Here is a 14974-nt window from a genome sequence, read left to right as displayed (position 1 = left end):
CTCGGCCCCGCTCGCCGTGGCCCCGCTCGCCGCGGCGCTATGGAAGGCCTCCTGCGGCCCGCGCCCGCGGAGGATACCGTGTGCTACCGCCTGTTTGCCGCGGCGGCGGCGGGGCCGGGCGGCGAGGCCTTGCTGCGCCGCTGCGCTGAGGCGATCGTGGTGCGGTTCGCGCCGCTCCTGGCCTCCTACATCTGGCAGCGGCAGCCCTTCGGCCTGCGCTACGTGCCGCCGCACGGTAAGCTCCGCAGGACTCAGCTGTGAAGGGGCGGGCGGCCGGGTGGGCGGGAAGCGGCGGCGTCTGAGGGAGGGCCCGGCGGGTGGGAAGCGGCGGCGTGTGAGGGAGGGCCCGGCGGGTGAGAAGGGGCGGCGTGTGACGGAGGGCCCGGCGGGTGAGAAGGGGCGGCGTGTGACGGAGGGCCCGGCGGGTGAGAAGGGGCGGCGTGTGACGGAGGGCCCGGCGGGTGAGAAGGGGCGGCGTGTGAGGGAGGGCCCGGCGGGTGGGAAGCGGCGGCGTGTGAGGGAGGGCCCGGCGGGTGGGAAGCGGCAGGGTGTGAGGGAGGGCCCGGTGGGCGGGAAACGGCGGCGTGTGAGGGAGGGCCCGGCGGGTGGGAAGGGGCGGCGTGTGAGGGAGGGCCCGGCGTGTGAGGGAGGGCCCGGCGGGTGGGAAGGGGCGGCGTGTGAGGGAGGGCCCGGCGTGTGAGGGAGGACCCGGCGGGTGGGAAGCGGCGGCGGCGTGTGAGGGAGGGCCCGGCGGGTGGGAAGGGGCGGCGTGTGAGGGAGGGCCCGGCGGGAGGGAAGGGGCGGTGTGTGAGGGAAGGGGCGGCGTGTGAGGGAGGACCCGGCGGGTGGGAAGCGGCGGCGGCGTGTGAGGGAGGGCCCGGCGGGTGGGAAGGGGCGGCGTGTGAGGGAGGGCCCGGCGGGTGGGAAGGGGCGGCGTGTGAGGGAGGGCCCGGCGGGTGGGAAGGGGCGGCGTGTGAGGGAGGGCCCGGCGGGTGGGAAGCGGCGGCGGCGTGTGAGGGAGGGCCCGGCGGGGCGCTCAGGCTCCTCTCCTTTCTCTGCTCCCGGCCAGGCGAAACTCCGGCGCACATCGGCGGCAGCACGCTGTTCGGCGACAATGTGGAGGACGAGTGGTTCATCGTCTACCTCATCCGGGAGATCACCAGGGAGTTCCCGGGGCTGGCTGCCAGGTAGTGCCCGACCTCGCAGAGGTGCCCGTTTGGCGCAGGGACTGAAGGGGCAGCGTTCTCTCTAACAAGGGCTGAGGAAACGTTGTGTCTTAAAAACCCTACAGATATGGAACCTGCCTTTAGTAACTAGATTTAGAAATGTGCATCTTTTCCCTGGTAAGAAGCCTTTTCCCTGGTTTCTCCTTGTCCAGGATCGATGACAACGATGGGGAGTTTCTCCTTATAGAAGCAGCTGATTTTCTCCCGAAGTGGCTGAATCCTGAGAATAGCAACAACAGGGTGAGTTAAACTTCTTTGCCAGCTGGCAGGTGGCTCACTGTGGCTTTTTATGTAACAGTTGGAGTTTCCTCTTGCACTTCTATCTAGCCATATTATCTGACTGCCACTGAAAATTTGGAGTCCATACTGGCGAGTAAACTTATGATCAGGGCTCAAGACTTGTTTAAATTAACTGCCTGTTTTGTTCAGCAGAGTCCGTTTTCATACTGGTATTATGAGGTTCTTTATGCTTGCTGTGGGTGTCGAATGAGAGCCTTAACCAGTGGACACCACTGATAATTGATTGTGCTCTGTGTGCACTTGCAGAATGCAGCGTTGAGTTAGTGTGTCCTGTAAGGATATCTGGAAATGGTTACAGACGTCAAGTGGTTCTCCTGGATTTGCCTGGTTGATGGAAGGAAGAGAGAGAATGTTGTTATACTCAATTTATTCTTACACTAACGGCAAAAACGTGGAGACTTTGGCAAAAGTACGGAGACTCTTTCAGCTAGATCTGACTCTTGCACACAAATCACTCTTCAAGAGTTGTTCCATACTGCAGAGCTGACTAAACCTTTTAAAACTTCATGCTCACGTTGGCATATGTGAAGGCAGTCAATGCTACAGGCTTGGGGAAGTGTGGCTGGAGAGCTGTCTGGCAGAAAGGGACCTGGGGGTTCTAATCAACAAGCAACTGAGTATGAGCAAGTAGTGTGCCCAGGTGGCTAGGAAAGCCAATGGCATCCTGGCTTGTATCAAAAATGCTGTGTCCAGTAGGAGTAGGGAGGTGACTGTCCCCTTGTACTCCACTCTGGTGAGGCCACACCTCGAGTATTGTGTCCAGTTTGGGGCACCTTAATACAGGAGAGATGTGGAGGAGCTGGAGCCAGTGCAGAGGAGGGCAACAAAGCTGGGGAAGGGCCTGGAAAATAAGTCTTATGAAGAGCAACTGAAGGAGCTGGGGATGGTTAGTTTGGAAAAGAGGAGGCTGAGGGGAGATCTCATGGCTCTCTACAACTACCTGAAAGAACATTGTGGAGAGGCTGCTGCTGGTCTCTTCTCACAGGTAATTAGTGCTAGAACAAGAGGGAACGGCCTAAAATTGTGACTGTGTAAGTTTAGACTGGACATGAGGAAAAAAACATTCACAGCAAGAGTGGTCAGGCATTGGAATGTGCTGCCCAGGGAGGTGGTGGAGTCACCAACCCTGGGTGTGTTTAAAGGTCTTTTAGACATAGGGCTTGGGGATATGGTTTAGGGGTGAACTCCACAGAGTAGGATTATCAGTTGGGATGAGTGATCCTGAGGGTCTTTTCCACCCTAAATGTTGGATTATAATCTGATGGATTATAATCTGTTGGATTATTGATTGATCTGTAAAATCAGGTTACTGGAGTGCAAGGAAAGCTTGGATTACACAGGAACTACATAATGGATTTTGTATTGTAATGTGAATGTGCCATATTGCTTTCCTCAGGAGCACTCTGGGATCTTCCTGAGCTGTCCAGCTCTGTTGTAGACACTTGGTTTTTTTCTGCTGTACTCTTGAGTGCTCAGGCATGAGGGTTTGCTCCCTCCAGATCAGGGAGTATTCAGGACCAGAGAATTGGTAACTCTACAAGGAGACAGCCTGAGTCAGTTGTCGGTGAATTAATTGAGCACATTCTTTCACCTGCAGTATGTATCCAGGGAGTTGATAATGTTACATCCAGTTCTTTTCTTAGGATCAGGAGCCAGCAAAGGTCATGTGTAGCACCTGAAAGAATGTTTTTAGTCCCTTTCTTCCTCTGTGTAATTCTCCTGAAACAAATCTCTAGTTGAAGAGAAACTTTGGATGATACTGTTAGTAAGGAAACAAGATACATTTGACCAAACTTGCTGCACTTAAACCAAAGTGGTTTAGTTGGATAGTGGTCCTTACCATGTGAGACCACACCTGGAATACTGTGTCCAGTTTTGGGCTCCCCAATTCAAGAGACAGAGATCTGCTGGAGAGTCCAACAGAGAGCCATGAGGGTGATTAGGGGACTTGAGCATCTCCCCTGTGGAGAGAGACGGAGAGCCCTGGGTCTTAAGAAGACTGAGAGGGGATCTGGTCAATGTCTATCAATATCTGAGGGGTGGGTGTCAAGTGGAGGGGGCCAAGCTCTTTTGCAGTAATAAGGTGCACAGTAATAAGGAACAATGGATACGAACTTGAACCTAGAAGGTTTCACCTCAACAGGAGGAGAAGCACTGGAGCAGGCTGTCCAGAGAGATCGTGGAGTCTCCTTCACTGGAGACTTTCAAAACCTGCCTGGAGACATTCCTGTGCAGACTACCCTAGGTGATCCTGGATGATCTCTGGAGGTCCCTTCCAACCTCTAACATTCTGTGATCTGCACTTACCTCATCTCCCATTACAGATGTATAAATGCTGTTTCTTATATTTCCCTATTTGTACTTCAGTATTCTCTGTGTTTAAACAAATGGATTTGTATATGAAATTAAACTGTGCATTGCTTGGTGTGTGACTGTTCTTATCCTGCCTGATGGGCATGTAACTGTGTGGCAGGTGTTCTTTTACAAAGGAGAGCTGCACATCATCCCACTGTCAGAGACCGATGAGCAGGAGTGTGACCTCTCTGTTGCCAGCCCGACAGTCTCACAGGGGTTAAAGCTATTATCCACCCGGTCTGAGGAGTGCCTGGCTGCAGAACCCATCAGAGCAGCAGTCTATAAACGCATCAGTGGGTATGTGGGCATAGCATTTTGGTCTCTGCAACAGTAAGATTGGATTCTGGGCTCTCTAGGGTGCTTTTCTGTAATCAGTCATTTTCCTGTTAGATGTGATAAAATTGCTTGCTTTTCAGAAACCACCAGCAAGAGGTCTTTCTGTGGCATTCTTCTAAAGAAAGATTCATGTCCTCTAGGCTGTAGTGTTAGCTGAGCACTCTGACAGTGGTTCACTGCTGTGGTGCCACACCTGACCATGTCAAGAGTCATTCTTCTTAACATCCTTCTTGTACTGAAGAATCCCAAAGTTCTTTCAGGCTTTAGAAGCTCTTTGTGCAGGTAGATTGGGGACTGAAATGTAGAACCAGCACTGTTGTAGAACAGAACTGATTTGGTCAGCATTGTATGTTACTTTTTGCAAGGATCTGGCAGCTTGAGCCTCGTGGCTTCTATGTCATGAAGGGTACTGTAGAGCTGGATGTGTTGATCAAGTTCACAAGTGATTCAGTTTACCAATGCAGAGCTTGAATTTCCATTAGCAATGTGTATTTTTTATACATATATATATACACACAGATGCAGAGAAAACCAGAAATTCAGGTGTGAGATTAGCTGAGTTTTAACTGTAGTTTAGAATAATCTTAAAGCACTTGGCCCCCTAAATAACTTAATATCTGAGTGAAAATGGGAAGAGCAATTCAAAAGGAGTGCTTGGGGCTGGCAATGCAGTTGCCACACTATGTTACAGGTATCCTGAGAAGATCCAGGCCTCATTTCACCGAGCCCACTGCTACCTTCCAGCAGGCATCGTGGCGGTGCTGAGGCAGCGCCCGTCCCTGGTGGCTGCAGCGGTCCAGGCCTTCTACCTGCGCGATCCGGCTGACCTGCGGGCGTGCCGCTGCTTCCGAACCTTCCCCCCAGAGCAGCGCGTGATGACCACGGTAAGTCAGCCTCCTGATGGGACTCATCACTGATGGAGCTTCTATGGCCAAGTGGTGTCACAGAATCCCAGCATGGTGAGGGAGGAAAGGACCTCTGGAGGTCATCCAGTCCAACCCTGCTGCTAAAGCAGGGTCACCCAGAGCAGCTTGCCCAGGGTCACAATGGCCAGGTAGGTTTGGAATCTCTCCAGAGAAGGAGATTCCACAACCTCTGGGCAGCTTGGCACCCTCACACCAAAGAATTTCTACCTGCTGTTCCAGTTTGTGCCTATTGTCCCTTGTCCTGTTACTGGGCAGCACTGAAAAGAGTCTGGCCCCATCCTCTTGCCCCCCAGTCATTAGCTGTTGGTCAGCATTGACTGGGTCCCCTCTCAGTCTGCTCTTCTTCAGGCCAAACAGCCCCAGGTCTCTGTCATGGATTGAGTTGAACCTGCTGCCTTTCCTTCTCACAGGGATGTTCCAGTCCCTTCAGTATCTTTATAGCCTCTGCTGGACTCTCTCCAGTAGTTCTCTGTACATAAATACATGGATTTAATTTTTAAACCAGCATGTTTTCTGATTTATTTCTTTTTCCTTTAATGCTAGACATGGATTAACATTGTATTAGATTAATAGCTTTTCTGCCTTCAGATTGACATGGCTAGACTTTCAAATGGCTGATGGTGGGATAAGCATTTCTGAAATCAAGAGTTACTGCTAGTAGGTCCTCACACAGCTGTGGGAAAGCAATTTTATGAGGTATTTTATGAGCATTGTCCAAGCAGTGTTGTGCCTGATGTGTCTTTATATCACAGTTATACCCCTAGACTCCTCAAAGTAAGATTTGGAGTCCCATTTTGGCCCTTTAGACTGTTCCGGAGATCATAACTTGTTTTTTATTAATTGAAAAGAGCTCTTCTATTTTTCAAAATACACCTTGTTGATGTGGGTGCTGAGGGCTTTCTCTAGCATCTTCAGACTGAATTAAGTTTGGGTTTATTTAGAGAGGTCAACTCAGAATATGTTTTGCTTTACAGCAAAACATCTTAGGCAAATGTATCTATAAGAAGCATCCTGAATACCATCTCAGGTACTGTCTGCTAGATGGGTGCTTCCAAGCAAATGTGATGTGAGGCTGGTGGGAAGCTGATGCCTGTACACTGCACTGCAGTGAGTGTTCTTTTGTCCTGGCTTTTCCAGGTGACTTTCACCAAGTGTTTGTACGCACAGCTGATGCAGCAGAAGTTTGTTGCGGATAGACGCAGTGGGTACACATTGCCTCTCCCGTCTCACCCTCAGTACAAAGCCTATGAGCTGGGCATGAAACTGGTAATTATTCTTAATGCATTTTGGGCTTAGTCTTTAGTTTGCTTGTTAATCACAGGGTTGGAAGGGACCTCAAGGATCATCCAGTTCCAGCCCCCCTGCCATAGGCAGGGGCACCTCACAATACATCAGGTTGCTCAGAGCCCCATCCAGCCTGGCCTTAAAAACCTCCAGGGAGGCAGCCTCCACCACCTCCCTGGGCAACCTGTTACAGTGTTTCACCACCCTCATGGTGAAGAACATTTTCCTAACATCCAGTTTGAATCTCCCCACTTCTGGTTTTGCTCCATTCCTCCTAGTCCTATCACTACCTGCTGTCCTCAGAAGCCCCTCACCAGCTTTCTCATAGGCCCACTTCAGATACTGGAAGGCAACAACAGGGTCTCCTTGGAGCCTTCTCCTGTCCAGGCTGAAAAACCTCAGCTCTCTCAGTCTGTCTCTGTGAGTGTCCAAGTAATGACTCTGAATTGTGTGCTTGTACAGAAAAATGTGAGCAAATCCACAGCTGACCATTTTTCTGGAAGCACAGTGCCACAGGGAGTTTGCTTTTACAGAACAGAGCAGTGTTGTACTTCCACAGGTTATTAATACAGGTAAAGTCTTCATGCCTGTGTGAGGAGCAGCTGGTGCACCATAGATCTGTGTTCTAGATTGCTTTGCCCATGTAGAGAAACTTTACAGAGTCAAAATGCTCCATTATTGATGGAGAAGGGCAGATTGCAACTTCCAAAGCAAGATACTGCTACCTGGCATATAACTGGGTTTGGCACCAGTCTGTTCTGCACAGAGTGTTTAAAGGTGCACATAAATTTGTCACATCTTGAATTCCTCTTCTTGCATCTCTTATACAGGCTCATGGCTTTGAAATTTTGTGCTCCAAATGCAGTGAAGTATCTCCTGATTCCAAGACAAATGTGCCACATGGTCCCCTGTGGGAGAGATTCCTCAACAGCCTGAAGGAAAAAAATTACTTCAAGGTGAAGTTGTGTGTATGTGTTTTAAACATTCCAGGAAAAACATGTTTAGGCTCTTGGACTTGTGTAAATAGCCACAGCAGGGCAAGAAATCAAATGCTTCTGTCTATGAAAATGAATTAGTGTTTTAAAGGAGGTTAAGTACAGTTTGTTTCCCCTTTGAAATGAATTAATTTCAAAGTTTCAAAGGAGGTAAGTGCACTTTGTTCCACTTTGAATGAATTCATTTCTTTTAAACATTAAAAAGGTAAAAAAAGCAGGATTGGGGAATGAATTAATCTGAAGAAAGGGGAAATGCAGCTAAAGGTAGAAGCCACAGTATGGTTGTGTGTCAGTGTGACTGTTTTCACTGTCACCATTCATTCGCATGTCTCTAGAATGAAATATTTTTGAAGATCTATACTTTACACTCCTGGACCCACTTGGGCCCATGGAGGTGTATTTTTTGTTTGTTTGTGTGGGCTTCATGGGGTTTAGTTTTGGGTGGGGTTTTTTGTGTGTGTGTTGTTTTTTAAACATACTTTTGTCTTCCTCTTTGAAGTTTATAAAGTGCACATAGTTGACTGTTTGAAGGTTATCAAGCTGGACAACTCTGTTGGAACGCTTAGGTTTGTGGTGTTTAGACATAGGAAAAGGGAAGTATTTTTACAGCACTGCAGGGCCACTTCTGTGGATAATTTACAGGCACCAAGAGTTTCATTCACAGTTTCTGAAGAAGTGGTAACCAGGACGTGTTAAATCCACCCTGTGTGGGAACCATGGTGTTGTCTCTGTGTGTTTGTAATGTACAGCTGAAGACTTCAATTCCTATTTGTCTGTGAAAACCTCTTAGGCCCATTTCCTATTCTGTTTGAGGCACACATGGCACAGCAGTACTTGTTTGGATTACTTGGATTGTTACTATACCACTTGGTTGGATTTTCTCAGCACTAAATTTCTGCGTGGCAAAGAGTTTTTGTTAGGAAGCCTGACTGAGAAGGAAGGGGAGGGAGAACTGTTTAGATTCATACTTTGGCTTCGAATTCAATAGGGACAGCTGGAAGGGTCTGCTAAGTACCTGGAACTGTTGCATATGGCAGAAGATTACTTCCAGCAGTCTGTTGCCAAGCCAGAGAGGTAAGAACTACTTGAAATTCATACACTACCTACAAGCACTTTAACTTACCTGTTTTAGCACTTGGTAACCAAGAACAGAACCCTTTTCTCCATTGTACACTTGACATTGGTGCTGTGGTTAGAACACAGAGTTATTCATTTCTCTAGAATACTCTCTCCTGGTAGGAGTTATTGCTTGGATAACTATGTCTCTTGGTTCTGTAAAACACTAAGCTATTCCAAGTGGGTTAAGAGGTGACTGAAAAGCATCATTTGGTTGGTTGGCTGTAGAAAGTGTTTAAAAGTTTCATTGAAAAGCAGTCCCAGTGAATAGTAAATATGGAGTAATCTGTCTCCTGTGCTCAAGACAGGCAACTGGCTGTAGTTCTCCTCAAGATCAAATCCAAAAAACTAGATCATTACAAAAATATCTGAGGGTTTGCCAGCTCTTATCTTGACTGTTAGTTGCTCACATTTCCAGTCTGGCAATCCTAATGTTTACCAAGACAAAATAAATGTAAAGAGAAAAGCTGATGAGAAATGGGCTTTGGAGCCATGACCAAGGAACTGCAGTCATTGACTGCAGCTTGGTTTGGCTAATACTCTCTGTGTAGTATTCTGGTGCTTCCCCTATATTCACATACTTTTTTGACCTATTTGTACAGAATTTAAGTGGAAACCTGCATAAGGAATGTGTGATGCCCTTGGCATTGTAATGTTCATAAACATCCATTTCAGTAAACTGATTTTTTAACTTCTAGCTCTGCTGAAGTGAGCCCAGGTGATGAAATCTTGACATTACTGCGGACAACCACCATTGATTTGGAGGAACTTGAGAGAGATGCAGCTTGTCTTCCTCCAGAGGATGGTGAGCAGGATGGGAGGGGGGATTATTCCTCTCACAAGTGATTACTTGGCACAGGGTGGGTTAACATTCTCAGCTCTGTACCAGTCTGTGTCTGCTTGTTTCTCTCCTCTCTTGTGACTACCAGAGGTGTTATTCATGGGCTGTCATTTAAGATGGAGGCAACTCATTCACTGATGTAAGCCACGAAGCTTGGGGCTGTGAATTGACACCATTCAATCTCTGGTTTGATACCACTAGATCAGTGACACTCTGCACACTTACACCAGATCAAGTACTTTGTGTCCAAAGTCTACCAGACAAAAAGTATTCAAACTTTCCATAATAGTGAAACCGATTCCAGTACTGACAATACAAAGCTAATTAATTTCTTTCTGGTCTACTCTGATGGCCAGTTGTCTTGGTCCAGAGAAGGAAAGAGACTCAGTTCTTTTGAATATTCCCATGTTAGGAAATTAGAGGCACAAATGAGGCCAAAATATCAACAGCCCTCGAGGCTAGCTATGAACAGAATAAAGTGGATGGAACACAAGAAGGGGGAGAGAGGGGAAAAAATAGAGAGAGAGAGGGAGAAGATGGAGAGAGAAGTGGAAAGGAATTATATTACCACACACCCCCAAGACAGTTTGGGTCTGTGGAGGAAGGGTGCTGCTGCTTTGGCATGGAGGAGATCTCATCCTTGTTGGCTGTGCTGTCCTCCACTGGAGGAGGGGAGGGAGAGATCCCGAAGTCCAAGTCCTTCTCTGAGCAGCCTCTTCAGCTCCATGAGCTGCAGCAGGTGGAACTTAGAACACAGAGAGAGGCTTCCTCCTGGTCTGCTTCTCCCAGGCTCCATGGTGATGTCTCTGTCCTTTTCTCTCCTGGTATTGTATTTGTTTTTCTTCAGAGCAGCATTGCCCAGGTGTTTTCCTTCTTCCAAGCCAGTTGCTCAGGTCTTTTATGCAGTTTTTTAGGTATGTGTCCAGGTGGTGAATTCATTGTCCTTTGCACCATCCTCCCTGATGGGTAGAGATGATCTTGTCTATGTACATTTGTTATCCAGTGGCTTCTGCCCAATACACATCAGCTGTTGTCTGGGCAAGCAGCAAAGGTGATTTTATCTTTGTTGAGTTGCATCAGGAGAGACAAGATTTAGTCTCTCACATCAGTATAAGACCAGCATAAACTTTATGTAATATTTTTTTTTCTACTCCTTTGACCAAACTGTTGTTGGTTGCTGTCAGTGTGTAGTACATGTCACATCTGTGTCTCTGAATGATGCAGTAGCACACAATTCCAACATCTAGTGTTACTGATCATAGTCAAAGGTTGGGTTAGTTCCCCCTTCACAGTGTAAGCCTTGTCTTCCTGCATTTAGTGGCAGAAGGATTATCTGTGACTGGAACAGTATTTGCTAGTTTGAAGCTGCCTGTGAAGCAGAGTTTTACAGTAAAATGAAATCAGAACTTGTCTCAGCTTCTCCCCCTCTTATACCCTGTGTTATTCAGTAGCAGCATGAAGACTTCATAATGCAGTAATCAGCTATAAAGTACTGGCAGTACTGTGAACCTTCTGAACTTGGCCTTGGGGGCTGGCAGTCTTGTGACAGTTTTAGGCTGTGCCTTTAAGAAAAGACGAGCTACAGCATTCTCTAGCTGAATGTTTAGGTGTAAAAAGGGAAACAAAGATGATTCTAAACGAATTTCATTGGTGGATCAGTAGAATGTAGCTTTAAGAACTTAAAGTCTGGCTTCAGTTTTTCAGTTTTCTTTCTGTTCCTGGCCAGCCTGCCTGCAACTGACCTTGGAACAAAACTCATGAGATAAGAAAACTAACTTGCTTAACAACTGCTTGGAACTAACCATTTTCCCTTAATATCCTAGGCTTTCTCTTTCTCCCTAGGGGAAAGGGAAGGAAGGGGGAGAAGGGGTTTTGGGGGAAACCGAGGGGGGTTCTCCTGGGGAGGGTTTTTCTGCGTTCCTGTATATTTCTGTCAGTCCTGTACATTTTGTATATATTCACTGCATTTCATTCTGCTTGTAAAATACAGCTTTTCATTTGCTGCTCTGGCTGACTTTAGCTGTGCTCTATGTGGTGGGAGGATTAAGCCTTCACACTGCCACACTTGTGCAGAATACCAAGCGTGTCCTATATTCTTTCAGATGACAGTTGGCTGGACATCACACCAGATGACCTAGATCAGCTGCTGAAGGAGGCAAGAAATGAGTCCCTTCCTTCCTCAAATGAGGAAGAGCAGAAATATGACTTGGAAGCAGTCGCTGAAAGCATGAAGGCTTTTGTATCCAAAGTCTCCACGCATGAAGGAGCAGAAATGCCATGGTAGGCGAGCTTTCAAGTTTGGTGTTTGGTGTAGAATAGTTTTTATCTTGGTTGATTCTGTAACACAGAGAATTGAAGTTTGGAAGTGTTCTATTCAGCAGGGGCCTGAAACAAGGTTTGGAACACAGGCCCTATGAGGAGAGACTGAGGGAGCTGGGGTTGCTTATCCTGGAGAAGAGGAGACTCAGGGGTGACCTTGTTGCTCTCTACAACTACCTGAAGGGAAGTTGTAGACAGATGGATGTTGGTCTCTTCTCCCAGGCAGCCAGGACCAGAACAAGAGGACACAGTCTCAGGCTGTGCCAGGGGAGGTTTAGGCTGGAGGTTAGGAAGAAGTTCTATGCAGAGAGAGTGATTGCCCGTTGGAATGGGCTGCCTGGGGAGGTGGTGGAGTCACCATCATTGGAGGTGTTCAGGAGGGGACTTGATGGGGTGCCTGGTGCCATGGTTTAGTTGTTCAGGTGGGTTGGATTGGTTGAGGGGTTGAACGCGATGATCTTGAAGGTCTCTTCCAACCTGGTTGTTTTTTTAGTAGTAGTAGTAGTATGAAGCCATGTTAGTAATGGCTATGTAGTTGCTCTTAAACCATCGTAGGGACCATTGACCCTGGTGCAGGTGAAAATGCTGGAAGTTGTGCTGTTTTCCAGCACTCCTACTTAATTTGGCTTTGTGGGTTTGAACGTTGTTCTAATCCTTGTAAACCAGAAGCCTCCTTCTTGTTCCATCTCGCGTTCATCTGTGCTGAAATGTTTCTGCCGTGAAGGACTAACTGCGCAGACTGCTGAGATTTGTCTGATCAGGCTGTACAGAAATAAAACGGAAGTTAAAGGAGTCTGTCCCTGTGAAATAAGGCTGTTGATCTTTGTGGTACAGCTGCATTTAGATTTCCTGTAGATGAGTGGTTTTTTACACTACTGAAGCACTTGCTCTACACCTAGAGGCAGGAGAAAAGAACCACTGTGGGTCCCTCCAATTGCTCCCAGCAGTAGAAGAAGAGAGCTTAACTATTTAGACAGCAGCAGAATGCCACTAGATGAATTGTGAGAGTTAAGAAAGTGTGGAAATATTGTGTGGACAGGCCTTTAATTTAAAGGGGGGGGAAAAAAAAGTGAGGTAGTAGCATATTGTCCAGGTTCTTTCTCATAGCTTTAATATTGAGAAAATAATGCAGTGTGAGCTGTGTCAAGTCTGCTCAATTTATGCTCTTAACTCTGATCCCTTTTAGTTAGTTTTAGTCTCAATGTCACACTGTAGGTATTTTCAGTTATTCAACAAAACAAAAGACAACAATGAAAGGTAAAGCACTGAGCCTTAAGAGAGAGCAGAACAAAGTCTTTAGTCTTCTTTCTAGGCAGGAGACCTCACAGCTTCTCAGCTTTTTAAACCCTTGTCCAAGGTGTTGCAGAAAGATTCAGGCATGCTTATTTTGGTTGTCTTCAGTTTTTATTTGACCACAACAAATGATTAAAATTACTGGTTTGACTTTCTATTTTGTGCCAGAAATTCCTCCACTTGATGCTGCATTCCTAATTCATCCAGGCTTTAGACTTCTAATTGCTTCCAAGACCATCAGGTCACATGTCGCAACTTTAAGCTTGAGAGAAACCATCGTATGCCTGGTTCAGGTTTATGCAAACATAAAAGCTTTGCATATTTAACAATCCTTTCATATTTCAGGTCCTCTGATGAATCTCATGTTACCTTTGATGTAGATTCCTTCACAGAAGCCTTAGACAGAATTTTAGGTGAGATTGCTTCTTTGTTTCTTCTGTCAGAAAACCTCATTGTTGGTTGGCTTCTCTGGGTTTTCTGCTCACCCCATGGGTTCAGTGCTGGCTTGTTTGCTCTCCGAACTGACACAAAATAATACACAGGGGCAGACTCAGAAGAGCTGGATTCTGATGATCTGGATGAAGAGCAGGAGTTTGACTTCTCTGATGAGGATGATGAAGACTTAGATGCTGAAAATCAAGGACAGGACCAGAAGGTATCACCTAATGAACTTATAGGCAGTCTCAAGTCATACATGAATGAGATGGATCGTGAACTGGCACATACCAACGTTGGTAAAAGTTTCACCACCCAAAAGAAAGAGGTAAGTACTCCTTGAGTTCTAGTTTGCAGCATAATAGAGAGTAGGAAAGGTGCTCAAATTGGTCATTCTGAGCAATGAGATAAAAAATTTCTCTCTCCTGATCACATGCTAACTAATTATTTATAAAACTCTAATCCCATGTGCAAACAAAATGTGCTGCAGTGGCACCAGGATAGATTTTATTCATTTATTTTTAAACAAACAAATACCTAAGCTTGAACTTGCAGTCTGTTTCCAAGATTTAAGCAAGGCAGTTTCAGTAGTAAGGCAGGCATCTGCAGCTTGACTTCTTGAGTCCTGTAGTAGATGAATAGGAGGCTGAGCCAGGGCTTGGTAACCCTCTCTGTCCTTCTCTTGGAACTTAATCTGTAAAATGGAAAGTGATGACTTCTAACTGGCATCAGCCTTTGGTAACTAAATTCCTGCCTGTCAAGACATTGTGGAATGTACTGAACTTTGGCTGCAGAAATGTTTCCTTGATTCTGTTACAGTGTATGTTTTGGTTGGTTGGTTTGGGGTTTTTTTTAACCCTATTGATACAATTTGATAAAACCTTTCCCTTTATACTTACCATAGGCAAGCTCTGTTAAAGCAACTACATCTCAAAGGGCTGGCCCTGATTCTGGAGCTGAAGATCCTGAGTTGACCCCAGTTGATGTGGATATGAACCTAGTAGCTAACCTGCTCGAATCCTACAGTGCTCAGTCTGGCCTGGCAGGACCCACCTCTAACATTTTACAGAGCATGGGAGTGTATTTACCTGAAAATGCAGACCACATTGCCTCCAATGAGGCATCAACACAGTAACAGACTGTCCTAGGTGAGAAGACAGTGGCTGCTGGAAAAATGAAGCACAGAAAGACTGGCAGGCTTTGCAAGAAGAGACAAAAGGTTTGACTTTAAAGCGTTTTATGCATTAGTTCTGTGTGACTTTAAAGATGCTGCGTGACTTTACCTGCAAAAGCCATGTTTCTAAAGAGACCTTTAGCCATGGCTGGAAAGCAGTTCATGGTCTGAAAATGCTCCTGCCTTCAGGGGGAGTTGGAGGGACAGTGTTCTCCTGTGGGTTTGGGAATGCTGGTTAAATGTTCTGCAGGCACTAATCGCTTTTCCAGAAGTACAATGCTTCATTGTAAAAACTTCTGATAATTCCTGTAAGAATCTGTTCTTTATTAAGCAGGAGGGTTTGAAGAGAAATTGGATTGAATATGTAAATATTG

General features: G+C 46.6%; 1 protein-coding gene across 1 annotated transcript; it reads left to right on the top strand.

Annotated features, from left to right (window-relative positions):
• Positions 1-13: 13 nt before the first annotated feature.
• On the top strand, positions 14-14746 carry ECD (ecdysoneless cell cycle regulator). Its single transcript, XM_054174721.1, has 13 exons — positions 14-235; positions 1070-1187; positions 1379-1466; positions 4000-4178; positions 4909-5101; positions 6281-6409; positions 7258-7383; positions 8411-8496; positions 9237-9343; positions 11482-11659; positions 13337-13404; positions 13534-13754; positions 14331-14746. The coding sequence occupies exons 1-13, from the start codon at positions 40-42 to the stop codon at positions 14559-14561; spliced, it is 1920 nt and encodes a 639-aa protein (XP_054030696.1). The 5' UTR covers positions 14-39; the 3' UTR covers positions 14562-14746.
• The last annotated feature ends 228 nt before the right edge of the window (positions 14747-14974 follow it).

Source organism: Dryobates pubescens, chromosome 30 (assembly GCF_014839835.1).
Source record: "Dryobates pubescens isolate bDryPub1 chromosome 30, bDryPub1.pri, whole genome shotgun sequence".
NCBI classification, from domain to species: Eukaryota; Metazoa; Chordata; class Aves; order Piciformes; family Picidae; genus Dryobates; species Dryobates pubescens.
This window is presented reverse-complemented; position numbering and strand designations above follow the sequence as displayed.

Coding starts and splice junctions, on each gene's coding strand:
- ECD (XM_054174721.1), top strand. CDS start 40: ATGGAAGGCCTCCTGCGGCCCGCGCCCGCGGAGGATACCGTGTGCTAC. Junction 7,384..8,410: donor AGGAAAAAAATTACTTCAAG/GTGAAGTTGTGT, acceptor CGAATTCAATAG/GGACAGCTGGAAGGGTCTGC. Junction 13,755..14,330: donor TCACCACCCAAAAGAAAGAG/GTAAGTACTCCT, acceptor TACTTACCATAG/GCAAGCTCTGTTAAAGCAAC.